Genomic DNA, 27,706 nt, shown 5'->3' on the forward strand with positions numbered 1-27,706 from the left:
TGCAGCTGACATCAATGTGCTGGCAGAGCTGCACAGTTTGACCATGAGTTTAAGCTTCCCAGACCTGGGGCACAGTGACATGTTTTGTCACCCTGTCCCATCAGCTATGGTTGCAGGATGGTGTGTTAACCTGGGTTTACTGGACATAATCTCTCATTATCATCCCTCCCACCTCCTGTCCTCTTTGCTGCCCTGTCTGTCTTTCTTAGGAGATTAACCACTTCATCATCTTCCTCATCTGTGTTAATAACCTCCATAGATACCAAATGCAATTGTTTCCAGAGATGCTGTAATGGATAGATGTAATTGTTCTCAGCTTGTATTCATCTTCAAAGTCTGCTGCTTCTATTTCATCCCTTCTTCAGACTTCTCTTCAGGAGAAGGGCTTACATGCCTGAAAGTCTGTCTGCTTTTTCTGGCTGTTGTAGCTGGCCAAGTAAGACATTAGATCAAACCACAAACCCTGCCTTTCCTGTTTGCCAGCCACTGTGGCTACAAGTGTGCTGTCACTGGAACTTACAAACACCACTCAGAGAAACCTGAAGCTGAGTATGCCATGAAAGATTATAAAAAATAATCTTTCTCTTCCATGTCAGGCTTTCTCCCACATGCACTTCAAAAAAGTGATTGTGCCCTTGATTTGTATTTTTCAGGAGTTCAAAGCATATTATTGTGTACGTTGATCTATTTTTTCAACAATTTAGCCTTCAAGGGCAGTATAACATTATCTCAGCAGTAAGTTTTCTTAAGGTTTATACAGCTGTCATCCCCCCCCCCCCCCCAATCTAAAGAAGGTAATTCTTGTGAAAATTCCATTAATAATTAATAATGGTGGTGTTGATGTTCAAAAGGCATTATTTTTTCACCTTTACAATCTGAACTCATTCTTTTACAGAAAATGTAACTGAAACATGGATTGGGTTATACAGTAAGAACACCTCTGCTGTTTTTGAGTGGTCAGATAGCACCCCAGTAAAATTCTCTAACTGGCACAGCCAGGAACCTAACACCTTTGAAAGAACAGGACAGCTCTGTGTTTCAGCACAAGGACCTGTAAGTTTCCTTTTCTTTTTGAAAGAATGAGACAAACACTCTCATTTTAGCTCATGATTATTTCTTATCTCACTGCATATTTTTTTAAACCATGACCTGTAGTATGACTGGGTTTTGACTCCTAATATGTTTATGTTGCGATAAATGCAATGTAGCCTTTAGAAACTAATGCAGTTTGCAGTGCTGATGCACAGAAAATTAGTCAGAGATTTTGAGCTTATGTTCAATAAAAAAATGTTACATATGTAAAGCTTGCTAAATGGAAGAGAACAAATAAGGGTAGGTATTTTAATAGACAAAGCAATTTAAAATTCAGGTAGTCTATATCATAATTTATGATGCATCAGTTCTTGCCTTGAAAGCTTCAAATTCAAGTTTTGACTGTCAGCTGTGTCTATTTTATCTTCTGGTCAATAAATTTTATGTAGCATCTTTCAAAAGCAGATAGTAGCCTAAACCTACATAAAATTACAGAAATATACAGCAGGAAGACTGACCCCAAATTGGTCAGTTGTTGTAAAAGTAGGAGTAACGTTCAGATAACACTATATCCTGTCTTACCGGTATTCGTGGCCCTGTTGGTTGTGTGGGTTTTTTTTTGGTTTGGGTTTTGGGTTTTTTTAATAATTTGGTCATAAATTTACTTTTATTTTACAATTACAGTACTTAAATTCACTAATACGTGACTTATGTAAGTAGCACTATAATCCTTTATTCTTTTTTTGAAGTATGTTTTGTCTAAGTGTGAAAACTGTATCACAAAGAGTTTCTGTTATCTCTCTAGTAGTGGGTTCATATTGCAATCTTAAACTCACAGGAAAGCCAGGACAGTTAGAGTGACCTGGAAAAGTGGGTTTCTATTGGAAGCAGTAAAATTGTGGTGTTTAGATACACAAAACCATATTTTACTCAGCTTATAAAACACAAAGGGAAAGGAAGTTTAATATATGTGCAGTGTGTATAGAGATTTAAAAATTATATCATACAAACTTTGTAATATTTTACATAAGAGCTGTTCAAATATAAAGATTAATCTGACAAAGAACTAAAATAGATAGGAAGAAAGTTCCTATCTATTCTGAAAAATGCTTTGGCATGGCCATAGTGTTTGTTAATTAAGGTAGATTACATCCCAAATAGTTATTCAAACAGACATTATTGATTTGCAAAGTCCGTCTGACAGTGTTGATAGAAATAAATGATCCAGCTAAGGATAAATAAATAGAGTGAGAAAAATTCTTTGGTTTTACTGAAAAGTTAAAATAGGAGGAGGAAGTGTAATAATCTGATATGTGTATAGATATGCAAGACAGTATGAGTATGTACAGAATATGCTTCTTTTTATTCCTTAGGAGGGACGCTGGAAGATTAAAAAATGTGAAGACAGATCTTTCTATGTTTGCAAAAAAGCAGGGGAATTCAATAATGTCTCTCCTGAGCTGGAATCAAGTTGTCCAGAAGTAAGGGGTTTTGTGGGTTTTGTTTGTTTTAAAGCCTTAATATTAAAATAGAATTCTATAGGAAGCCTCTAAGTGTAGCTACCAAACACATCATGTAAATAGGTAGATAGTTTAGTTTTTCATTCTAAAGACACACATGTTTTGCTAGGAAAAATCTCATTGTTTGCCTTAAAAGTATGTAAACTAAATTTTAATGTAAGGTTAAAAGCTTTCTCAAGATGCCTTTCATGGCTTGTTGCATTGCCAGCAGTTGTGACCCAAGTTCCTATTTCTTTCTAGATCAAAAGTGAAAACCCTTTGGTCCACCATCTGTGCAAATAATAGCTGTTATACGATGCCTTATCCCACACATGGTTTTCATACATTGAAATGGAATGTCAGGGTGAAAAACAATCGCTTTCATTGACACGGAGAGTGAACTTTTCCACTCGTATATTAGCATTTCTTTTGCCTTCAAACACAAATAGGAAGGAGCACAGCTATCTAAATGGGGCATTGCAGCAGGTTTTCAGGTTTTTATGCTCTGCATCCTGGCAGTAAAAGGTAATGTGTTGAAGTGTGATTTTATTTGCCATAGGTTCCTTTTCACAGTGTGAAAAGAGCAAACTTGGAGACTTTGTATTTTATTCAAAACTCTGGAGTAGTTTTGAGAACCTCCTTTTCTGTCAACAAAAATCTCTCCAACTTTACTCTTTAACTCAGTGTCTTCCTTTTTTAATTTCCTGTTCTTTTTCTTGAGAAATCAAGAAACCCAAGCAGTTCAATTGAATTATAAGAAGGTTGAAGCTGAACTGTTTGGAGTTAGGTGCAGTCTTTCCCCAGATGTACAGTGATCAGATCCAGCATCTGGTCATACTGTTATGGAGGCAGAAGTTACTGCTTGGTTCTAACTTAACATGTCCAAGAGTTTAGTGTAACTGTCTTCGTTTCATTTGGACCAGTGTATTCCATCACTCATGAATGCTGTGTGTTATTAGTGTAAAAAAGCTTTGTCACAGTCCTCACCATTTGGAAAATGTGCAGAGTATCCAGACTTCCAGTTGTAATCAGGAGCTTGACAGCACTTGAACTTCTGGTACCTCACAGGATTGAGACTCAAGAGTTCGAGTCATGAGTAGTTTGGTCTGGTCTGGCAAACTTAGGATAAATGCCTGCTTGTTGATGTTTCACACCCTGTACAAATATTTGCTGAATCCTGTTGTAGTCCCTTGGTTTTGATAGATCCTTTTCTTTCTAAAGTGAAAAGTTATATTCATTTAATCAAAAGAAGTTGGTACTAAGCTTACTCAAAGCTACATTTCATTTCAGACATTTGGGTTCACTCACTCTTTTACTGTTTAGTGTATCTGTTGTTCTTAGTTATTGGCCTAATTTTCTCTGGCTAAGTCTTTATTTTTTCCAGATTTACCTTTTTTTTTCCTCCCATTTTTCTGTGGCTGCCTTACCTTAAATGTGCATAGTATCTATTTTCTCACATTTGATCTTTTGCTTTGTTAACCTCTTACTGTCATTCATGTTGGATTGCTAGTAGATTCTCAGGGAGCTTTGGCCTCCAGCACAGTTGTTTGCTTTTCTAAAGCTTTATAGTCTTATGTGTTATTACTGAGCTTTCATCTCATGTTGGCTTTGTGACTTGTGCATCAGATGAACTGGCCTTTAACATTTTCTGTGATTCTGCTGATGGCAGTTTTTGCAGAACGTCCATATCAAGTTACCGGAAACCTGAGCCCTCTTTTTTTTTTTCCCTACTCCTCTGTCATCCTAAGACGTAAAAAGTGCTTAGCACTTTCTTTCCTTAGCAGGTCAAATACTCTTTTTAGTCAGGAGGCTGTTAACTGAGAATAAATATTTTATTGCAAAGGTCAGGTTCTCTGGGCAGTTTCCCCCAACACTGCAGTAACTGCTTTAAACATTTTCTTTCAACCAGCTTTTGAAACAGGTTGTGGAGCTGTCAGCTGCTTAATAATCAAATTGGAGGTTTCTGTGTGCAGAACTTGACTGTGATTGTACTGGTGATTTTCTCCAGTCCTCTGCACTTTAATTAGTGCATCAAAAGATAACAGTATAGTACTAAATCGAGCATCTGTCTTTACGGCTGCTGTAATGGGAGAGAATTGTACTTTTAAGAAGACAATCGCTAGTAAGGCTACAAAGCCTCATAAAGAGCAGAAGGGTAGCAGCTCAGAATAAGGGTCCATTTGGCCTCATATTCTGCCTCCACAGGTGATGTTTGGGGAAGAGCAGGACAGGACAAATACAGATAATACTTCCCCCAGTTTTATCTTGATTCCCCAGCCATTCAGGGGATTTCCTGAGCCCTTTAAGGTTTGTGGTATCTTAACAGCCCACATTGGGTGTCTCCTCCAAGTGCTTGTCAAGTTTCTCCTTGAATTCATGCTAGGTCTTCACCTTCACAACATTATTTAGTAAACATTACAAATATACTGCTCTTTGAATGAAAAAATGCCACCTTCTTTCCATGTTGAGCCTTCCTCCTGCTAGTTTAGTTTTGTTTGATGTTCCCAAAGTCTTGTACTGAAGTAGCTGCCCACCTTCATGGCACTTACCAGTTTGCAGGCCTGTGTCTAGTCTGCCCTCCCTAATGCGTCTCCTTTTCCCAGGCTGAAGAGTCCCAGCCTGCACAGTTACTGCTTATGTGGAAGCAGCTCCATGCATTTCATTATCCTTGATGCCCATCTTTTCTAATATGCTTTTCACACAGTATAAGGATTTAAACTTTAGTAGCTTTTTCAGACTGCCATCTTGTCTCCTTTGCACGGGGAGTTTCTTGTTTTCATTTGTGCATCATTAATAGAGTCTTTCTTTACCCACATTTTCAGTGACATTGAGGGTAGCTACTCTTGAACCACAGCAGAAAGGAAAAGGGATATAGGGATGTCAGTGATGATCAGACAGAAAGTACAAAAGGGGATCAAGCTTTTAGCAAGTATGTAATAATTAATAATCTATAAAATAATGTTCATTTCTTTTAAGGGATGGGAAAGACATGGTGGATATTGTTACAAAATCGACAGTACCCCTCGAAGTTTTGAACATGCTTCCAGTGGTTATTTCTGCCCATCTGCACTTGTATCAGTAATGAACAGGTAGTTAATCCTAATTGATAGCAGATACCTCTAACAAGAGCTACTCTAACTTTATAAAGTATTGCATGGCAAAAGATATTACCGGTATGAAATAATGTTTGTGTGACAGGCAAGCTTAATTACTAACATTGGCTAAAATCAAAGCTGTGCTTTGCTTTGTTGTTTAATTGAAAATATAGTAAAAAGCAACTGTTAGGCTAATAAACACTTGTAACAATATGCACACATGAGTTTGCAGGAATCTAAGCAAAATGCTTTCTACAGAGACATGTAACATCTTTAAGAAACTTTATCATTGCACTTGGAAAAGATACTGAAAAATGAAAGTATATTTGATTGTTATAACCAAAATATATACAATTTTAATCTAAAGTAATGTTTTATAAATGTTTCTATTGATGTTTGCATTTTATGCAGAAACTAGGGGGAGAAAGTAAATATTTGAAAGCATCTGAGGTCTGTCCTCCCTTGCTTTGTTCCTCTTTACTTGTATTCAAGCCTCAGCAAAAGCTTTCTCCTCTGCAGATGTCCAGATGCTTGTGTTTTCTCTGCTATCTTTGTGATTTACCCTGTATGTTGGATTCCCATTAAAATTTAGGTCATAGTGATAGATATATTTCATACATGCTTTAACATCCATATAAATGCAGGGAAGGTTTCCTCCTTCTTTTTTAGGATGTGGGAAATATGTAACCACCAGCAATCAGTGAATGATAGCTAGAAATTTTAGGCAAATACAAGCTACCCCACAGAAAGATTTCTATTGGGAATTGGGCCGGCCAGGTGGTTTCAGACAATGCAGACAGCACTGTACTGTGGTACGAGAACAATAGGATAAAAAGGGTAAAGCACACAGCTGAGCATTTGCAGCTCAGATGTCACAGGGAGCTGAGGTCACTCTCCACGCCACTGGAAGCACATCTGCTGTCTTTTTCTGCTTACTTCTCCTTACTTGATTTTTGTTGGGTGTAGGCATCACTGTTTATGATGTTAGTTTCCAGTTCTAATGCTGGAGTGGCAAAAAAAGCTAGTTCTTACTTTAACTTTCTTTTTTTAATTACTACTGAGGTTTGTTCTGTTGTGTAAAACGAAAAAGCTTTTCAGTGTATTGATCCATCGATCCTAAAATATTCACTAAAAGGTAGGTTGCAGAGGAAGGGGAGTTGGTACAAAAAACAAGAACACACAGGGGAAATAAAAATACTAAGAGTTTTCAGTCACTCTCAGTGTTACCCATACATTCAGATTTTTACATTAATGGCATCCTTATGGTATTTAGCCGTTCTTTTCAACAATGTGTGAAATCAAAAGGTTGTATACTCTTTATCAAACCGGGAATTTACCTTATATATTTTCATAGGAGCCTAATTAAATGTGCTCATAAAGAAAAGCATTTTTGTATAATTCTATACCAATTACATACGCATAAATTATGTTTAAGTGACAAATGGGTTACTATATACAACAATTACTACTTTCGAAAAGGTGTAAATCTCTCATATAACTTTAATGAAGAAATTAAATAATGAAAAAGTGATTCTTTCCATAGTCAGATCAGCTTGTGCTTTGAGGGCTTCAGCTCTGGTTTCTTAGTGCTGGTTTTTGTGTCTGGTTCCAATAGGATACATCTGTGCAGAGCTTTTTCTTTTCTTTCTTCTGTAGCTTTTTCAGACTCTGCCATCTTTTCTCCTTTATACAGGGAGTTTCTTTTTTTTATTTGTGCATCATTAATATATTATTTCTTTACATCTTGTAGTTCAAACAGTGAGCTTATACCTCAATCTACTGTCCCTTTTATGTGCCCAAACACTGGAAAACATACCAGTAAAAATTTTGGTTTATGCTGCAGACTTGTGCCTGAAGTTCCCCACAGCATTCTATAAAGAAAATTAAGTACCTCTTATATGTTTTCTTTTCTCACATAATTTATGTCATTTCATGAGAGCTATTCACCGAAATACCAATTGTTCTACTTTATTCTAACAAACCTTTTCTCTTGATTATTTTATTAAGGTTTGAGCAAGCTTTTATCAACTGCATGATCCAGAGCATGGCAAAATCTGAGAGAACTTATTTTTGGACAGGCTTGCAAGACCTTAACAACACAGGAGAATACTTTTGGCTGAGCACAGCGGGAAGGAATCACTCTGTGAGCTACACAAACTGGAACAAGTACCAGCCACGTGAGTAACATGTCAATAGTAAAAGAAATGGCTGGGGGGTGGGGGGGCAGTGGGCTCTTTCCCCTGTCACCAGTGGCTTATTATTGTGAGAGGAACATGTCATGGTTCATTTACAAACTCGTCAGCTGAGACAATCTTACAGACTGCTTGCTGATGAAACCATTTGCTACTTTCATAGGTTCATCGAGGATTTATCCAGAACCCAATGTCAATAAAACAGTTACTTCACCAAAAATTCGCAAACTTCAAATGCTTTATTCTGAGACTCAACACTTATTCCCATCTCTAGGCCATTCTGGAGGATGTGTGGCTATACGAGGGCAGGAGCCCATTGGTTACTGGGAGGTGAAAAGCTGTGAGAACTTCAAAGCAATGTCATTGTGCAAGCAAAAAATCAACTCTTACGAAGAACCTGAACTTACTTTTCAAAAGCATTTGAGTTCCTGCTATTTTGGATGGGAGTCGGAAGCTCATCTGCTCAGCTGCTACAAGGTATGTGACAAACTTGCTTTGGATTTTTCTGATGCTACATGCCAGCTTAGGGATAGTCTGTTCCTAAAACATTTTTGGGAAAGCGTTATTTCTTTCAGCCAGCAAACAAAAATTAACAGTTACCACCCATCGCTGCTTTGGAAAGTGAATGAAAGTCCTGAGAATCAGAACTAGATTTGGAATTCATATGGCTTTGGTGTAGGAAAACCTGTGAACAATATTTGATTTTTATGGGTTTCTGAAACAACTGCTCTCCAAAATCAACAGCATTTATGACAGTGTTTATTTTATTGCAGATATTTCACAATGAAAAAGTTCTGATGAGAAGAACATGGGATGAAGCAGAAGCGTTATGCCAAGATTTTGGAGCACATCTTGCTAGTTTTAGCAATATCTATGAAGAGATATTTTTAAACAATTTATTATATACAATTTTTGATAGGTAAATCTGTATTTTTAACACCAATAATATTTATCTTGATAATAGTAATATGTAAAAATAATCCACAACTTCAGTTCTTCCGTCCTTTTTACTACTGGCTGAAGACGTTTTCACCTTTTAAAATATAATTCAGCATTTCAGTAGGAAAACCAGAGTTTACTTCGAGGGTACTAAAATGTTAGGAAATATATTGCAGAATGATCCATTGAATTCAAGAAGAAATGACTATAGGTGTTTGCACTATTTAAACAGTAATTCCTGATTTAGTGAAGGAAAAAGTGCATAAGAAATGACATTTTTCTTTGTTTCCATCATAGGACAGAAGAAAGACAGTTCTGGATTGGATTTAATAAGAGAAACCTGCTTTCTGGAGGGACATGGCAGTGGTCTGACAGAACACCTGTAACTGTCTGCATACTGTATATTTCAGAAACCGGTCAAGTCATATCTGAGCATAAGTTCAAAAAATAAGCCTTTTGAGCAGATGTTGGCCAGGAAAACTGTTTGGCATTCATGGCCACATAGTCCAAGTAATTGTTACAATAGGATTAGCAGTACATAACTATGAAAATAGCAGCCTGTGCAAAAGGGCTGTGCAACTGTGAAAAGGAATTTTGTAGGATTATGAAGTCCTGCAGATACGTGCTTTCCTGCAAAGCACGTTGTGTTTAGCCTGAACCAGGCATATGCAGAGTGAACATTTGTTTATAGATATATATATTTACATATATAGACATGCACACACATTGGAAAGCCTTTGAGCTGTGCTTACATATGCTTTATTTGTTCTGCAGCTGTTAGGTTGATGCCTACACTCACAGCTGAGTCTTTCCTTTTTTAATACCACTTTTTATTTTGCATCCTTGAGCACTAATGGTTAGTACCTGGGGTTTAAACATCAAGCAAGAAGGTAATTTGATTTCAGCCTCAAAGAGCAGTGCCAGCTCTGCCATTAAGTCATTTCAGAATACGAGTGTAAAGTTCAGTCATGCAACATGTTGAACCTATGTGGGCCACTACTGCTAATCATGTAAAAAAAATGTTAGGTTTCATAGCCATTCAATTATTCTTACACAGATGAAGTCTAATATAAGATAGGAAAGTTGAGGACATTGAGAGAACATGACTGTTGATCCTAGTTCTTGGGTTCTACCACCATAGTTGAAGTGGACCTCTAGTTGTTGCTTATGATTTTCTTACCATAGACTCATCTCCAAATGCTTCCTTTTTTCTGTACTGAGATTTTTAAATGCTTCATCTGGAATTGTTGGCAAAAGGTAATGAATGTGCTGTTTTCAGGTTGTATCTTCATTTCTGGAGGACAAGTATGTTGAAGATGATTCAAGAAACTGTGGTGTGTTCAAAGTAAATCGAACGGTCTTCCCGGCACACTGCAATGAAAAGCGTGAATGGATATGCAAAATACCAAAAGGTGAAATGTTAATTAACATACATTGTCTGTTATGGCAATTACTTGCAATTCAGGAGAGTCAAGGAAAAAAAATACCTAAAAGCCTGCTCTTTAGCCACATCTGGAGTTCTCCTCATTGGTCTTCTAGGTGAAATCATAGCAAAACTATATGTGAACAATAGGGTTTTTTGGCCAGTTAGCACATCTAACATCCAGTCAGTTCAAAAATGGATAGCAATGATTAGCAGTTAGTTATCAGGAGTTAATCAAAGTCCTTATTTATTTTATTGTATTCCATGTTAAGCTCCTTTTTTTTGTCCCTGAACAAGAATAGCAATATTCCTAATGTTTTTTATTGAATCCTTACCAAGCAGAGAAAGCAATTTCCATTGAACACCTCTTTACATTCTATATCAGCAATGTTTTAATGTATCTGTGTATTTTTGCAGGTGTTAAACCAAAGAACCCAGATTGGTACATAGCTGGTATGAAAACATTTCCTTTTTCAAATCTTGAAACATTGTAACTTGGAAATACAATTCAAGTCACTGGTAAAAATAACAAAAATGTCCTCATTTAAAAATGTACATTAAAGAATTTTGTAGAAACTAGTTGCTACAGATCAAAATCTGCACTCCTTTGCTTAATAACACTGAAGCATCAGATACTGCTTTGATTAGGTAAAGGAATGTTGCCAGTAATAAGACAGGAGTTTGATAACCTCTCCCTTGCATTAGAGCTGCCTTTTTGCAACAGTTGGGCAAACTCTTTCGATATTACTACTCTACAGAATGATTTTTAAACATATAGTGCATTTTTAGTGCTTCCCTTCCTGCTCCTCCACCCACCCACCCCCAGCCCCCCCAAAAATTTGTGTGTTAAATATGGCTTTGCTGTTAATTGTGGCATATTTGTCCTCTGACACATGGCTAAAGGCAGGCCATGGTGGTTACAAAGAATAAGACTTGAAATGAGTTTTTACCACTGCACACTACTGACACTTTTCATTGTTTTCTAGAGCTGCCATGGTCATATTATCAAGGAGCAGAATATCTCTTCCATGTCAGTCAAACGGACTGGGAAACGTATGAGTTTGTCTGTGGCTGGCTCCGCAGTGGAATGGCAACAATAAATAATTCTGGTGAACAAGCCTTTATTCAAAATAAAATTAAGAAGGTAACAAAACCTACCCCTTTGAAGAAATAAACCCTCAGGCAGTAACTGGCTATTTTCCACTGCATCTTTTGGAATGTCTTCTTGCTGGTTGCTCCAGACAGAGTCCCAAACACATTTTATTTTAGAAATAATTCTTTTGCTGTCTTCATTTCCCACATCCCTTCCTGAAGCCCTATTTAGCTAAAGAAGCCAGTAACATATCAGAATCATCTCTGCTAATGTGCAGGTGGGTGGCTGTGCCTCAAAAGACCCTGGAAGGTTTTAGCATGGAATTTGAAATCACATTTTTCACTGTTTCTTCAAAAACTGTCATGTGTAGGCTGAGTGCTGTGATTAGAAAACTAAACTCAAGGGGCAGGCAATACCAAGTTGAACAGCATGCCTGAATCTCTTCTTCGTCAGAAATGTGTAATTCCTTCATTTGTGACTGCTGTATAAGGTGTAGGCTGTTGAAGTCCTAACTGTAACTCCAAGGACAGTGTGGGTGCCACAACATAGGCTGTACTTCAGTTCTTTCTGGAAAAAAAGAATATTATTTTCAGGGTGGCTTTTCCAGTATCCTGAACATTCAGAACTTTGTTGTTGTTGGCAGCTCTTTTCCAAAGTCCCCAAAACTGTGACTATTGAGTGGCTAACCCGGAATGTAAAGCCTGTTCATAGCTTAAGGCAGAATCAAGTCAGCACAGTGGGTGTTTGAATTACATTATTTCTGTGATTTTCCATAATACTTTGCCTTTTAGGATTGAAGGTCTAGAGCCTTCCATGAGAGCAACAGTCAGTCTGGAAAGGATCTTTAGGAATCTCTTGTATAAGATATACAAGCTCAGTAAACATTCATAGAAAATGTCTTGGAAACATTAAGAACCAGAAGTATATTAATGCTAAAAGGAAATATTTGCTACTTTATTTTTTTAGGAATTGGGGAAAAACAAATTCTGGTCTAAGTGTACAGTCCTTTTCAAGCCAGATAGGCTGCAAATTAACAAAATCGTAAATTCTTACTTTACAGCAGATATATCAGCAGTCCAGTGGAAATGGGGCTAAATAATGCTCTGCTTATGTGAATAACCTTACTGAAGTGACATAAATTAACATGGGCAGGATTTAGCACCTGTTCTTCCCATTGGAACCAAATAGAAATTCTGTTAGTCTGGACACAGAGTCTGAGTTTAGAGTTTGTTAATGCTTTGGTAAGAAGACAGCAACAGCTAAACATATGGCAAAATGTTTTTTTTTTTATAGCTATCAAACAGTGATGTTCACTGGTGGATTGGATTGCACACCGAAAACTTCAGTGATGAATTTCGGTAAGAATACCTACACTTCAGCTGCCGTTAGTAGCACTTGGCATGCCCTGTTTGCAGGCTGCCATTCAGTCTGATGCACTAGAATGGTTTGATAACTGAGTGGGATATCCAAGAGATAACGTCAGTTCTCATTAAATATAATTCAGAATATATTACAGTTAATTTATCTCCGTGTTACAGTACTTCTTCTGAAAGGGTTATAAAAGAGACAAGCTGAATGCATGAATATCAACCTTGTTGTTGTTGGTTGTCTGATTTATTTTTTTTTTAATGCTTAGTTAATAAAGGGGCCCTTTTTACCTTGTATCTTCTTTACAAATGCTTGTAATGGAGAGTATATTTTTAGGTAAAGATAGGAGAAAGTGTAACGTCACTCTTAACGTTTCTGTGCAGCTGGAGAGATGAATCACCAGTAACGTACCAGAACTGGAACGAAGGGAGGGAAAGAGATCAGGAGAAACCAGGGAAAAGATGTGGCTTCATTTCATCAGAAACAGGTTTATTTCATATTTCCTTTTGCTGCTAAGTTGTTGGCCAAAGGGGTTGTATATATTTTATAATGCTCTGAGGAAGTGCAATCTATATTCAAGTCCCTGGTTATAATTTGCATAACTGCTTTTATGGTTATGAAAAGAATAGTGAAATATCATTAATATGCCCAGAGACTAATCTGTGGGATTTAAAAGTATATTAATAGTTCCAGTTCTCTAATATCAAAATACAAAAATTCCAGTGATACTGATACTTCAGTTTTACTTAAGAATCTGTTATGTGGCGCAGCAAAAATGTTAATGCATTGCTAGTTTTCACAGTTAGTTTTCACATAACCAAATGAGCCAGATGGGCTGAGCAGCAATTTTTCCTACATTTTTAAACTGTTTTTACATCAGCATACAACTTCAAATACTCAGGTTTCTAGCTTATTTCTGATCTATCAAAGTCATGTCCTGTGCCCCATCTGCTGAGGGATTTTGAGGTACTGTGTTCTTGGTGCTAGCCTTTACATCACCACATAACTGTGTTTTACTATAGTAATTAAAAAATAAAATAAAATACAGTGCTGCTGGTCCCAGTGTTTTTTGTCATCTCACAGTGTCTGTTTTCTGAAGATCTGCAAGTCATATGATAAAGTAAACATGTCAGGTTCCATGGAAAGAAAAAATACCCAGCTTTGTATTTGTGAGAAGAGCTGGAAAAAAAATCCAGTTGCTGCTTCCTTGTAACCTCAGCCTCAAAAGCCAAAACTGAAAAGATTTAAAACCTTCTTTTTTTTTTTTTTACCACATGTAATCTTGGGGTTTTGATTCATGACTTTCAAATTGTTAAGTTTGGCATTACTATAGCTAACATCAGACAAAAGAAAGAGATGCCCACCCTAACCACTCAGCTGGCTGGCAGATGGGAGCTGGTCAACAGCTTGTTCAGTGCTCTGAAAAATGTATTTTCCTCCTAAGCAGGTCAGCATTTTATGTCAGTACCTGGATCTTGCCAAAAAATTTCAATATTAAGGCAGTTGAACTATTTTATCTGGAAGGCATCATTTCTATACTCTTTTTTTTTTTTTTTTTTTTTTTTTTCCAAATACATGATCGCACAGGCATATGTTATGTGACTCAATGTAGAGGAATTGGTTAAATTTAATAAAATCAAACTGGGGATAAAAGTATGAGCCCCATGGACCATCAAATCCACTGTAATGTGATTTGTTCAAATGTGTTTGATGTGGAATGTCATCTTACTCAACCACTAAAGGATACCCTTCTTAACAATGTCTAAGCTACCTAAGGAAAAACCTGTTCCAATTCTTAAGCCAGTATTGAACTGTGATTTTTCTTTTTACACAGGACTCTGGGGTGATGAAAACTGTACTGTCTCTCTTCCCTGTATTTGCAAACGTAAATTTGCATGGAAAATAGAGAAAGAGATCCCAAAAGACCAGAGCCAACAAGGAGTATGTCCCAAAGGCTGGCTGCACTTTGGATTGAAAGTATAACATTTTTTCTGCTGTTTGATTATTCAAAATGCTTTCCATGTTTATGGCAGAAATGGGACACTTAAAGCTTATTTAATGTTTGAAGATTTTCTCCCTTTTTGAAAGCAGGGCCCTTAGGTTTTAACTACTGAAACAGTGATAAAGAGGTTTGGACTGATTAAGTAGCTTTGCACAGAGAATAAGGTGTCTTAATAAGGTGTCAAAAATTTTACTTTAGTTCAAGGAAATGAATACTCAGATATGCAAAAGCTATCTTAAGTGTATTTGTGCATTTGGCATAAAAAACGTGCTTCATCCTCTCTTTTCCACTTACGACAATTTGAAGAGTCTTTTATGCTCTCCAAACAGATCTCTGACCCCTTGCTGTACTAAATGGATCCCTAACTGCTGTCATCCTTGCCAAGATGCTTTTTCAAATAGGGTTTATCAAAGATAATTATAAAACAAAGTCTATTTGCAATTGAACGTCAAAAGGCAATTATTTCATCACGCTTCTCATAAATACACGCATTCCTTAATAGCAGTATGCATGGAGGTGGCCAATTTATCCCAGTGCTGAACTGCAGTGACCATAAGGATAAATTTCACCCAGATTGTGTTTGCCTTTAAACAGCTGATTTGAATCCAAGCCTCATCACAGCTGAAAACTGATACCAAGCATGTTGGAGAGATCCATTGCAAGGACAGAAACTAATGAAATATTTGATATTAAGTGAAATGTTTTAGTGATTACTTTTGGTGATTGATAAATAGTTTTTAAAACAAGCCCTATTTTTTTTTATTTGTTTTTTGAACAGTGCTTTTTGATACAAATTCCAAAAGATCCAGAGCATCTAAGGAACTGGTACTCTGCACAAGTGTTTTGCAGTAGCTATGATGGATCACTTGCTTCCCTTGAAGATGAACTGGAACAAGGTTGAGTACTGAAATATTGTTAAATAAATAAAATTTCTTCTTTGTTAGGATGCTGTGGTAAAGTTTCATCTTGGATAGTGATTTAGGAAAAAAGATATTCAGATCCTACTCGTGGTTCCACTGCTTTAAACAAGTTAGTGTTTCTCTTTCCCGATTTCCCAAAATATAAAGGTTCAAATATTCACTGAGCTGTGTGACAGGTACATTTTGAGGAGTAATTATAAGTTCTTTTGTGCTTACTACCATGCATTAGAAATATAAAAATATAATGGAATGCTCATTTAAGAATTTGATATGTAAAATTTCTACATTATGAATGCAATGTCATACTATTATGAAAGCAGTCTCATTTTTTTCCTTTAATAGTGCTTAAAACCTGAACTATAATACAGCACATAAGCACAGTGCTAGACTTTAACTGTCAGAACTAAATGCCAGTACTTTGGGAAGTATTTATATTCCCTATTTACAAAAATCTGGGATTGAATTTCATACATTTGTAAAATCACTTATTTGAAGGTGGGAGGAATCTCACTGGCTATCTTTAGTTGAGAAATCTTACTTTCAACTAAAACTGAGCAAAGCTTTTTCAATGGGACAGTACCCTGAACTAATACATAAATTGTTCAAGCTGCTGTGAACATTTATGGAAGACTTCTTAGTGGACTAGACCTTAACTCAACAGAAATTAAGCAGTTTAACTGAATTTATAGTTAGATGACACTGAAATACTGCTCATGTTCTTACTTCCTAGTACCTATGTAGTGTCCTTGATTAGTAATGAAATTTTTCAGTGCTTTAGTGTGTTGGAAGAGACTTCATCTATCCGTAAGTGGTTACCTGTTAATATTTTATTCCTGTTTCATTTTCTAGCTTTCATAACAATGAATCTATTTGGACAGAAAACTAATGTTTGGATAGGTTTCCAGAGTGATGATTATGAGAAGTGGGTGAATGAAAATCTTCCGATGTATTCCAACTGGTCTCCAGTTGAAGTAGTGCGTGTGAGTATTTCCAGGGGGTTTAAGAACAGCGTGAGGTTGGTATAGCCATCAAAATCATGTCCCAAAGACAAGGCCTAACTTGTTAGAGCAACTTCATCTTCTCTTAATCTTTTCATGTTCAGACAGCTGTAGGCACAAATTTATGGGTATAACTACAGGTAGCAAAAAAGACCATCGAGACAGTTATTTATGCAATTTGTGGCTATAGTCATATTCTCTTGCAGTTGCTTTTAAGCACCAAAGTTTGAATTATATGGTTAATACCATATGCTGGGTCTGAGCAAAATTTTGGAATAGGATTCTGAATTTGATATTTCTATTGTTTAACACAGTGTTAATCCATACTTGTTTCAGCATTTAATTCAGTGAAAGTAAGCTTATTGTTTCAAATTCTCTTTATTTGTATGTGTATTGTATGTTCATTGTTCTACCTAAATATTTGTAATAGTGACTTTCAGATAATTATTCTTTCAACTTTACTGTAATGATTATCTATTGGTTTTACACAGTGTCTTTTTTAATATTAGGCTCTGTATTGATTGCAGAGACAGCACTATAACAGTGCAAACGTCGAAGAACAACTTCCACTATGTACAGTGGTATCAAATAACCCTAATTTTTATTTCACGGGAAAATGGTACTTAGAAAACTGTCAGAAAAATTTTGGGTTTGTCTGCCAAAAGGATCAGGGTAAGGTTTTGTTTTGCTTTGCTTCTCTTTTCTTGCTATACTTTATTTTCATCCAGAAGCAACTTGTTATAGGTGTCTGTAAAACCAAGAACATAAGAGATTTCTAAGATTGTTTGATATGTAGACAGACAAGCTCTACACTAATTAATTAATAGCTGTGATGTAGAATTAATTTCTAAAAAAAAAAATTGTTTTCTTTCAAACTTTGAGCTTTCTGTTACCTATCTTAGAATCAGGAATAGAGATGAAATTTCATGTTTTCTGTCATGGCAGCAGAGTTACTGCATGAAATCACAAAAGGAAAAATGAGGGTAATTTTGAGGAATATATGATTACTGGGGGGGGTATTTGCAATGTTAGATTGGAATAGACTCTAGAAAATGTATTTCTACGAGTAGTGCAGATGGGCAGGTTGATCAAATAGAGTTTGGCTTTTCTTTTCACACTTGTCTAATTTTATTACCATAAAGTTCCCTTGTTAGAAGCACAAAGCTTTTGCGGGGACCATGCATTGTTTGGTTTCCTCCAGTCACATTCCTGTACTACCTCTGGGATGGGGAGCTGCTGGCTTCCCCAGGGTGCTGGCGCAGCTTTGGAGCCCTGTCCCAGGAGCAGCTGCAGACCTGCCAGTGGGAAGCTGTCAGGGCATGTTACCAGAATAGATCAGAAGCAAATTATTAACCGTAAGCAAAGGAGGGGGGACCTGTAATCTGAGCCTGTACAGAGTGTTCTTGGGTGCTGTACATAGTGCAGGGGTGGTTTAATATGCCTCATCTTCGTACATCACCTCTTAGTTAAGCCCTGAGTCTAAAGAGATGACCTCTCCTGTTGGCTGCCTAGGAGGTGCAGGAGAGAGAGTCGAGGAGTAGAATAAACAAATACAAACTTTGGGCAATGCTCTGCTGTAGCAAACCATAGCCATCATTTATTGTGAACTGCAGTTGCGGGGAGTGCTGGAGTAATCCTGCACAAAGTGTAGAAAAATAAATCGATACATTTTCCTACTGTTTTGTTTCATTTAACTCCTGCTCATTTGCATTTTAACCCCTTGTGGCTGTTTCGGGCAGGTGGAAAAGGCATTCAAAGGCAAGAAGGAAAACTATTGCCATAGGGCAGCCAGGCTACAGGGCACTGGGGGGAAATGGGGCTGCAGTGGGTGCTCAGGGCACTCCCCATGTTTTCCTGGATGGATGAATGTAAGATGTGAATGTATCAGTACCTGGAAAGAGGAACTGGTGCTTTGCTTCTGCCATCCTGTCCGCATCCCATTTCCCCTTTTTAGAATTGTTTTCTGTAGGAAACTAAAATGAAATAAACCAACAGATAATCTGAACTGGGTTCTGATCTCTTAGTGGTGCTTCGCTTAGGATTGTGGCAACGTTTTACTGCATTTCCTGCCTTTTCTTTCTTTTTTCTTTCTTTTTTTAAGCAGTGACGTGCACTCTGAAAGCTGGAACAAAACAGAGTGCTTCAGTTAGCTCAAGAGCAGAACTTTCCTTGCTTAGAAATTTCTAATTTTAAATAATTTATGCATGACAAATAATTAATTAATTTACTTTTTTAAGATACTTGACTTTTAGTCATAAGGGGAGCCAAGTCTAAAAACCACTCCAGCTCATAGTACTCCACTTCAGTTTGTAATCACAGAGAAGTTTTGTAGACAGAGGTAATTAATCCAAACTGACAAATAGGATTAACATTGAGGCATTGCTTTATTTTAATAGTCTTGCTTAAAGTATACTGTGAGCATTCATCACATTAGTAAAGGCATTTGCCTCCTGTAGGAAAGCAAGCTGCACTAGCATCGCAGATGAGGCTGGGATGGAAATGGTCTCTTTCTCCTGACCTTTTTTTCTCATGGGAGACCCTCTCTTTCTTAAACCTAAGAAGTCCACTGCTGCCCTGCTTTTTTCTTTTTTAGACACTGCTGTGTTAGTTTATCATCAAGAGGAGATTGAAGCCTCTATGCACAAAGGATTCGTCTTCAAGTGCCAGTACTGTGGTCTTCCATACATTTGCTCATGGATAGTAAAGATGAGCTCAAGAAGCTCCCAAGCACTTGTACCACAAGCCACAGTTTGTCATCCTCTCATTGTGCCAGTACAGTCATTTGTGAGGCCAGGCTTTGTGCTGTAAACTGATCTTGGAAATTACTAAAAGTAATGTGTCAAAAATGAAGTAATCTAAATTACATGCAAGATATCTGGGGTAAGGGCACTCTGCAGCCCACTGCGGCTGGACATCTGGGTTATGACCAGCTCCCAGGTGATTTCTTACTGACCTTCAAGCTGCTTGTTTTAAGAAATGAATAACTCCTTTCTTTTTGTTTATAACAGACACATCCAGACATGTCATCAATGCATCTGAAACGTACCCTGTGCCGGATACCTTAGAATATGGAAACAGAACATATCAGCTCTTACGTGGGAATTTTACATGGTCTTCAGCTTTAAAAACCTGCATGGCAAACGGCGCGGAGTTGGTCAGCATCACAAACCAGTATCACCAAGCTTTCCTCACAGTCATCGTGAATCGCCTGGGATACAGCCACTGGATCGGGCTGTTCACTTCAGATGTACGTAGTGGACTCCCTGGCTGTGAATTTGTTTCTGCAAAGGAGTGTTTCCGGAATTAAGCTAATGAGCTGCGTCGCTCATTTGAAGTCACAGGAAATTTGCATCTGGAAATGAAACCTGGGAAAATTTGAGCCCTAACAAGTTTTTTGCGACGTAGTGCGTAAATCTAATGAGAGCTGGTTTGGTGCAATGAGTACTGAAAACTAAAAGCCATAGAAAACATTTAAAAACATGCAAAAAAAAAAAATATCCCTTGTAGGGTCAACAATGAAATTATGTTGCTTCATTTGTAGTGGCTCAATGGCCCAAATAACCACTAGCTGAAAACAGCAGGTTAGATGTAGTTTGTGGTCTCCAAGAAGTAAGTTGCGAGGGTCCTTGGAGTTCCCTTTTGTAGATCCTTCTAGATCTACCCAGCTTTCAGAAAAGTAAAAGCCATTCTGTAATAGCTGGGGAGGATGCCATCAGAAGATGAACTTCTGTGGTGCTAAAGCCTATCAGAAAGATAACCTGAAATTTGTTTTGGCAGAACGGGCTTAACTTTGAGTGGTCGGATGGGACAAGGTCTTTGTTTACCTTCTGGGAAGATGACGAGTCGCAGGCCTTTGGCAGCTGTGTTTACATTGATACTTGGGGGCACTGGAAAAGTGCTAACTGTGAAAGACGTCTGCAAGGAGCAGTTTGCCATGTGCCACCTAGTAAGTCAGAGTTCAGTTTTGTATTAAATCTCTGTAGCTGCACATGTGTGCATTGACAGTGGAAGTATATGAAAAGAAACTCATTAGAGGTTAAACAGTAATGATAGTATTATTCAAAACGTAAATGTATTTCTGGCATTTCCTTGTTGCATCTCCTATTTGTGAAACCATTTTTTCCCCATGAAATGCTGGCCATAAGGTCTGGTCCATAGGGAAATGGAAAGAGAACTTTCATAATAGGAAAAGACACAGGAAAATTACTTTGTCTCTTCAGCGAACACTATATTATCTGTGAAAAATGATGATTGCTAATAACCTAGCTTGAAGGGAAATCAATTCAGTTTGCTGCAATTAACTATAGGATGGGAGAAGGGAAGCATTTAGAGCAAAGTGAAAAATTAAAGTCACATCTTCACTGATTGCACGTAAAAGATTTTGCAGCTTTTTTCTGTAAAGATAAGAATATTTTCCTGTACCCTAAAACGTGTGTTTCCTGCACTGCTCTGTCAATTACCTGGGCTTCATTTGAATCCAGAATTCTGGTCTGGAGCTCCATTCAGCCCAGGACTACAGAGTCTTTGGCAGCATCCAGTTCCCAAAATAGTTCTTGTTTGGTGGTATTTATCACCAAGGGTTTGCCTACAGCTTGTTATAGCTTGAGGACCTGTTGAGAAGAAAGCTGTTTTGGAATCCTTCAAGACAAACATGATTCCTTCGCATGTTTTTTGTGACTAAGCTGGCTAATTTTCTGATTTGTTTATGTCAAGTTCTGTAATCATATACAGCCTAAGGTTTATTTAGTTATTTTTAAATGTGTTTTGTGGCAAAGTAGGAAGCATGGGAGAGACTATAGGTAACATTCTGATCTACAGCGCTGCCAAAAAGTGATGCTGCAGTGAGCTTATGGAGTTGCCCCGAGTCAGAGGAATCTGCTGCATCATGTTGCCCACTGGAGAGGCTGCCTGCTGCTTACTGGGGGAAACCCTCCTCTGTGCCACGGCATTTGGCATCGATTATCTGTGCAATGCCGTCCTTGGAAATCCCCAGCCCTCTGGGAGATCCTGGGAAGCCCTGAGTGCTCAGATGTGCCTGTAGTTAGCTCATGACTCCCTCTGCACATCAGCACCGGTTAGATTGTCCTGGTACTGCTGTTGCAATCCAGCAAGGATTTTGATCAGAAATAAAGCCAGCTTTACAATTCTGATACAAATATATACAACTGCTACATTTTCACTTTGAAAAAATAGAGGCATGATGCAATAACATGCTTATTAGCACTACTCCAAAACAGAATGTGGAATGTGATATTAATGTGTATATTGTTGTGCCAATAAAGCCATGCTGTTATTTCTATCACAGAAAAGAAACTCACTGCCTATAAAGCCTTATGTTCAGAAAAAAGTGTTCCCTGGATCAAATTCAAAAACAGTTGCTACAGCTTTTCCACAGTTCTGCAGGGCACAAGTTTGGATACTGCGTATGAAGTCTGCAAAAATCAAGGTAAGTAACTATTCTGTAGCTACAAAATATCATTGTGATACATATTATCTGAAATTACTGAAATCGTGGCATGAGTTTTCACTAGCTCAAGATGCTGATAGTGAAGTTCATAAGCCAGCTACAAAGCTGGATGCAGTTTACATTTAAAAAAAAAGGTCCTTTCCATCCAAAATATTGATTTCTGGAATAACACATAAAATTAGTTTTTCCCTTCAAACTTCTTTAAAATCATGTGAGAACAGTTTTGCATCAGCCTGAGCATTCTCGCATTAGTTACAAATTTAAGAATTTATACTGTATAACCAGACTTTTAAAGCTTTTCATTTCAGGCTCATAATACTAACATTTTGAAATTCAGTATTACATTTCAATGGCATAGGTTGTTTGAAAACTTGTTCTGTGTTTACTTTGTAGGATCAAATCTTCTAACTATTCAAGATGAAGATGAAAATGCCTTCATTTTGGAAGAATTGCACAGTTTTGGTTATTCTGTGCAAATGGTTTGGTTGAACATCCTGCTTGTTACAGACAGTAGGTTTTGAATCTGTTCTGCATTTTGATTATTTTAACGCTACCATCTTCCTTTGAGATTTTGGTTTTTTTTGATGCTTACCCATTTATGATGTAGTAAAACCAGTCAAGTTTCTTGTAATCATTACTTCTTAGTATACTGAATACTCAGTATGGATATGTGCATGTGAATGCCCTTATCTCCGTCTTAAAGATGCACTACAGCCTGTCTTACGTCAAATACATAGAATGTTTTTAAATCCTTCAAGTAAAATAAGGAAATGATATAGTGGTCAAACAGACAAAATCCTGGCATTCTGTAATACAGTCTTTTTTATGTGAGGGTAAGTCCAACTGAAACAGATATCTATCAAACTGCTGTGATATTTTGTAATGATTTATGACTTCTGCCTGTAGATGAGACAGTCTCCTGGTTTGATGGCTCTCCCTTAAACTACTCCAACTGGGGCATCAGGGAGCCTGAATTTGATCATCTCAAAGGGAATTTCTGCATCAGCCTGAGGACTACAGATGGTGTCTGGCAATTATCTTCATGCAGAGAAAAAAAGGGATTTGTATGTAAAATGGATGCAGGTATGGGCTTCCATAAAAGAAGACAGTTGTGTCCTTATAACCATTGTTTTACATGTTCCTTGTTGCTTGCTTACTTGCTCTTAGTGTTCATGAATAATTCCATCCCTTGGTATTATTAAAAATAGAAAAAACCCAGCTGGGGTACCCTCCTTTTGAGGAACCTGGGCAGCCACTGTGTTATTGCTGACTGCAGTAGACTTGCTGTTGTATGGTTGAGCCATGTGCAGAGCATCAGGTTGACCTCCCTAGACCCCGTATGATAGGAAAGCCACAAAGACACTGCATTAGTAGGAATGCGAGTCTGTGAGAACTGGAGTGTTTCCAGAGCTCACCCCAAGTGCCTGAGTCACTGCTGGATACAGTAGCTACCACTGCAGGCTTCTGCTCATGCATTTATACTTTAAAAAGTGGATAAATACTGCTGCTCATCCTTGCATAAGTCTCAGTTAATATGTCCTGCCAAGTTTAAGGGATTTTAGGTAACAGATTAGATCATGTTTAACTTGGCCATTTGGAATCCTATTGACATGGGTCAAATTAAACAAAGAACAGTCTGCTCTTGTATGGTTTTAGATAGATTGTCTTCTCAGTATGAATTCTACAGTGAGTATGTATGGTAACTTCTGTTATCTCTGTGGGCAATTTTATGATGGTTCTGGATTCTATTTCAGATATTAATGCAACAGAACCCTCTGAAAAAGGTAAGTTGTCTCTGTACTTCCTTTCTTTTTTTTTTTAATGTAAGAAGTAATAAAATATTTTGAGCTGGTATTTTGTGAGGTAACATTTTTTGCTGTTAAACCTGTAATTTAAAATGTGTGACATATGGGGAGTAATAATATGTTTTCCATAAAACATCTATGTGTTTATATTTAGAATTATCTATTATAGCTGTATTTTCTTCTGAACAATTTCTGTCCTCCCTTTCAGCATCAGACCGTAGACTTGTCGCTGTGGCTGTTCTCGTGACACTGGTGATGCTGGCTGCCATTTCCCTTTTCCTGTGGTGCCTCTACAAGCAGAATAACCAGCTCTTCCGCAGGATGCTGTGGGTCAGAAATGCTTATTTGCCACAGATCAATGCTGATGTTCCTACTTTGGAAGAAAGCATCCTCATTTCTGATTTTGAGAGAAGTGACAACAATTAATTGATCAGAATTAGCAAGCAGTCACATCTTCCATGTGAAACTCCATGATCTGCAGTGGTTTTCTCCTTCTTGGGAGTTTCCCCAGGGCACCCATATCCAGAGAAACTCTTGCAGTCATTTGTATGAATACCATAGGGGCTCCCTACCTTGGAGAGCTTTTGCTTTGTGTTAGGATGAAGTGAGGATGCAAGGCAGAACCACTGGGAAACTGGCTCCTTTGGGGCAAGCCAGGAACTGTAAATACTCCCACACTATAAACTTCCAACTGCTCATGTAGGGCAGTCATGTCCAAGGCCCCAGAGCAGCAGGCATTCTCATGAAACTTTTTCCTTTGGGAGCAACTGGGCTTTTGTTTTGTTCTTATATGTTGCAGAATCTGCTCATGAGCCAGCATTAAAATTTGGCATCGAATTTAGGAACTCTGAAACATACCCCAAGGATTATGGGATAGATTTTATTTTTTTAATAGCCATTCCTTCTGCAGAATGAGCAGTTACTTTTCAGACCGTGGATTCTTGCCAGGTGGATTTCCAAGCTTGCAGAGAGATGAAGTCACTTTTCAATTGAGGGTGCCAGAGTTTTGGTAGTTTGGCCTGTGATACCTATTTCGTGTTATAAAACAAGTTAGTCTAGAGATATAATGGCATCTGGGGTTTGTCATCCCCAAGGTAATATATTAATTTGAGATGCATCCAGTGCCCTGTTAAAATGTAACTGGGTGATATCTTGCCTAGGTTATTTCAGAAATGGAATCCCATCAATCTCTTTTAAAGACACTTTGGGGCAATATCTGTTTGAAGAAAAAGAACTGCTGCTGAAGTTATGGTAATAAATTGCTTTACTGTTCACCTACAGTATTTCTGCAAGCAGTATTGATGTGTGCTCTTCTGAGACCCTGCTCTCAAAAGCTAAGGATTATACGTGGGGAAGCTGTTCCCAAAGGGTGCTGTAGTCCTATAAGCTGATGTAGCAGACCCTCAGAAGGACACTTTTCACTTTCAGTGTTCATACTAAGGTGCTAACAAAGGAGGTAGACTTAGTTGACCAGTTGGTCTGCAGGCTGGTGGTTGTGAAGGACCCAGCTCAGGTCTCAGCACTACCTCAGTTACAGCAGCCCAAGACAGCAGTGCTTACTCTCCATGGGATCACCCTCAGGAACCCTTCACCCGCGTCTCTTGGAAGTTCGTGGCAGGTTCTCAGGGATGTTATTTCTTGTTTTTATTGCAGTGTGGAAAAACAAAAGGTTGGTCAGGACAAGCCATTTCAGAGAGCATTTACTGTGCCTTCAGTGGCCTCTGTGAGCTGCTGCACAGGGCTGCATTTGTTGTGGGGCTTGTTGGTTTGCTTGCTTTGTGATGACACATTCTAGCAATTTAGCAAGAGCCCTAACATGGAGGTACATTCCTCTGAATTAGGGAGCAGCCAAGACCAGCTGAAATGTTTTTACACACAGTTTGTGCACATGCACAGGAATGTATGGCTGCCTTTCAGTTACATTTCACATGGCCAATGCTAGAAACAAGAATTGCCTGTTCGTGTCATGATTACATATAGGGCTATTTTTAAAAAGTATTTAATACAGACAGTATTTCTGTGCCGGTTTACAGAACTGTTAAAAAATGTTGTCAGAGGCTGCAGATGGTTTTGATCCCAATATAATTTTCAGCTTCCTGTTTTCTGTAATTTCTATGGGTGTAGCTATCGCAAGTTCTTAATCTGAGGTTTTTCTATCATATAAAATATAAACAGCTTTTCTGTGTATATTTTGGCTAATGGCTTGACCCCATACATTAGTATTCAGTAATGTTTTAAAGGTTTGGGTTTAGTCATTTAGATTTGTCTATGGGGCTGTTTTTATATGAGGTCTGTCATTAGAGTTTGTGGACTGAAACCTTTGAGTACAGTTGCCAGATCATCTGCAGTTTGTATGTATGAACTGTGATAGCTTCTTTACCACCAAGAGAAGAGAAGAAAAAAGGTTGTGACCATTTCCCCCTTGCCCATGAGAATTTCACCTGTGTAAACTAGCAGTTGGAGGAACTTAAACCAACAAATCCCATTCTTCACATTCACTGACTAGCGTGTAAATTCTGCCTTCTCACAGTACGGCAAGCAGAGTGGCTTGCAGGATGGGTTTTGTTTGCCAGAGTAAGCTGTGTTTTCTCCAAGGATGTGTATTCATCAGGCTACAGTGTTGTTACTAGTTACACAGGCTCTTGTCAGATTTTGATGTAGTTAATGAAGGTGTATATTCTTTTTCACAAAACTTGACATAGGCATTTTATCAATTTTCCTTGAGGAATGTTGTAATCATTTGAATATGAATGTTTGAATGGCAGTGGCATAATAAATAATCCTAACCTCAAAATAGTGATCGTTGATTAATATTAACTCTGATGTAGGTTACCTTACATTAAGGGAAAAATAGTTCAAGCAGTATTTTCTCACCACTTTGAAATGGTTTTGAGGGAACAGACCCTTAAATATTTATTTTTAAATCTTTCATCATTAAACTTTTATAATTGCAGGTATTAGTCACTCAAGAACATAACTGTTGATTGCTTTCTAGTGTTTGTTCTGGGTTTTGTTACCCATCTTTTGTTTTCCCTTAATCAGAGGTCTCCTGTACTGTTCCTCATGAGAGTATGTGGTGACTATGGTTTCACTGCTGACCTTAATGATACTGGCAGTGAGTTTCACTGTATTATTTCAGCTGGAAAATTAAAGTGTCCTTCATAAATTTGTGTGCTGTAATTTTCTTGACTCTTTCCCCAGCTTTAATTGGCTGCAGGCTTTAGTGTCTCATAGCAGCAGTCCCCAAGCTCCACACCAGCTCATCCTGGTAGAAGAGGAACAGCTTGCACCAGCCTCCTTTCTTACCATACGGCTAAACATAGGTCTGGGCATTGCAAACGGTCTCCACATGTGGTGGTCTCAGTGTATAGTGGCCTCAGTGTTTCCCAAAGCATGGACAAAGGTGTCCCAGAATGTGTGTGCAGGAGGTGCTGGGAGGAGGAAGGAGCCACAGCATCTTCAGTAAGGATGAAGGATTAGAAGCATGGTGCTGGCACACAGATATTCTCCCAGCCTACTGCCTGTTCCCAGCAGCCCTGGGAGCTGGAGCCATGAGAGATGAGTGATGAGCTGGAGGAATTTTCCTGCTGGACTGTAGAGGCTGTGCTTTGTGGGAGCTTCTTGTTTCTGCCACAAACAAGGTAGAGATGTATGGACTGTAGCACAGTAGCTTCCATGCCTAGCATCAAAGTGCTTCCCATGTCAAGGAACTGGGTTCACCAGAGTCTGAGCAGGTAAATGAATGTTGCATTTTCTTGTGCCATGCCAGCTCCTTTGACAGTGTTTACTGGAAGGAAAGTGTTGGATATTTTCATACCACTTGGGGAATGGAAGGGTATCTCCACCAGAGGTAGATACATTCAGGTGAACATA

The 27,706-nt window shown here is 38.0% G+C and overlaps 1 protein-coding gene across 2 annotated transcripts in view; it reads left to right on the forward strand.

Moving 5' to 3' along the window:
• Positions 1 to 26,999, forward strand: part of PLA2R1 (phospholipase A2 receptor 1) — a 38,260-nt gene extending 11,261 nt beyond the window's left edge. For both annotated transcript variants that reach the window (XM_062611077.1, XM_062611078.1), the window contains exons 8-30: positions 896 to 1,053; positions 2,406 to 2,513; positions 5,508 to 5,620; positions 7,634 to 7,803; positions 8,093 to 8,295; positions 8,592 to 8,737; positions 9,055 to 9,139; positions 10,037 to 10,169; positions 10,598 to 10,633; positions 11,167 to 11,324; positions 12,567 to 12,631; positions 13,025 to 13,128; positions 14,476 to 14,618; positions 15,422 to 15,539; positions 16,413 to 16,543; positions 17,089 to 17,233; positions 19,570 to 19,808; positions 20,339 to 20,507; positions 21,867 to 22,007; positions 22,422 to 22,538; positions 22,935 to 23,111; positions 23,783 to 23,812; positions 24,042 to 26,999. In XM_062611077.1, the coding sequence (XP_062467061.1) occupies positions 896 to 1,053; positions 2,406 to 2,513; positions 5,508 to 5,620; positions 7,634 to 7,803; positions 8,093 to 8,295; positions 8,592 to 8,737; positions 9,055 to 9,139; positions 10,037 to 10,169; positions 10,598 to 10,633; positions 11,167 to 11,324; positions 12,567 to 12,631; positions 13,025 to 13,128; positions 14,476 to 14,618; positions 15,422 to 15,539; positions 16,413 to 16,543; positions 17,089 to 17,233; positions 19,570 to 19,808; positions 20,339 to 20,507; positions 21,867 to 22,007; positions 22,422 to 22,538; positions 22,935 to 23,111; positions 23,783 to 23,812; positions 24,042 to 24,259 (3,107 nt within the window). In that variant the 3' untranslated portion in view covers positions 24,260 to 26,999. The remainder of the gene's footprint in view (positions 1 to 895; positions 1,054 to 2,405; positions 2,514 to 5,507; positions 5,621 to 7,633; positions 7,804 to 8,092; positions 8,296 to 8,591; positions 8,738 to 9,054; positions 9,140 to 10,036; positions 10,170 to 10,597; positions 10,634 to 11,166; positions 11,325 to 12,566; positions 12,632 to 13,024; positions 13,129 to 14,475; positions 14,619 to 15,421; positions 15,540 to 16,412; positions 16,544 to 17,088; positions 17,234 to 19,569; positions 19,809 to 20,338; positions 20,508 to 21,866; positions 22,008 to 22,421; positions 22,539 to 22,934; positions 23,112 to 23,782; positions 23,813 to 24,041) is intronic.
• The last annotated feature ends 707 nt before the right edge of the window (positions 27,000 to 27,706 follow it).

Source organism: Pezoporus occidentalis, unplaced genomic scaffold (genome assembly GCF_034315485.1).
Source record: "Pezoporus occidentalis ecotype Australia unplaced genomic scaffold, CSIRO_AGI_Poc_V1 ctg150, whole genome shotgun sequence".
Taxonomy (NCBI): Eukaryota; Metazoa; Chordata; class Aves; order Psittaciformes; family Psittacidae; genus Pezoporus; species Pezoporus occidentalis.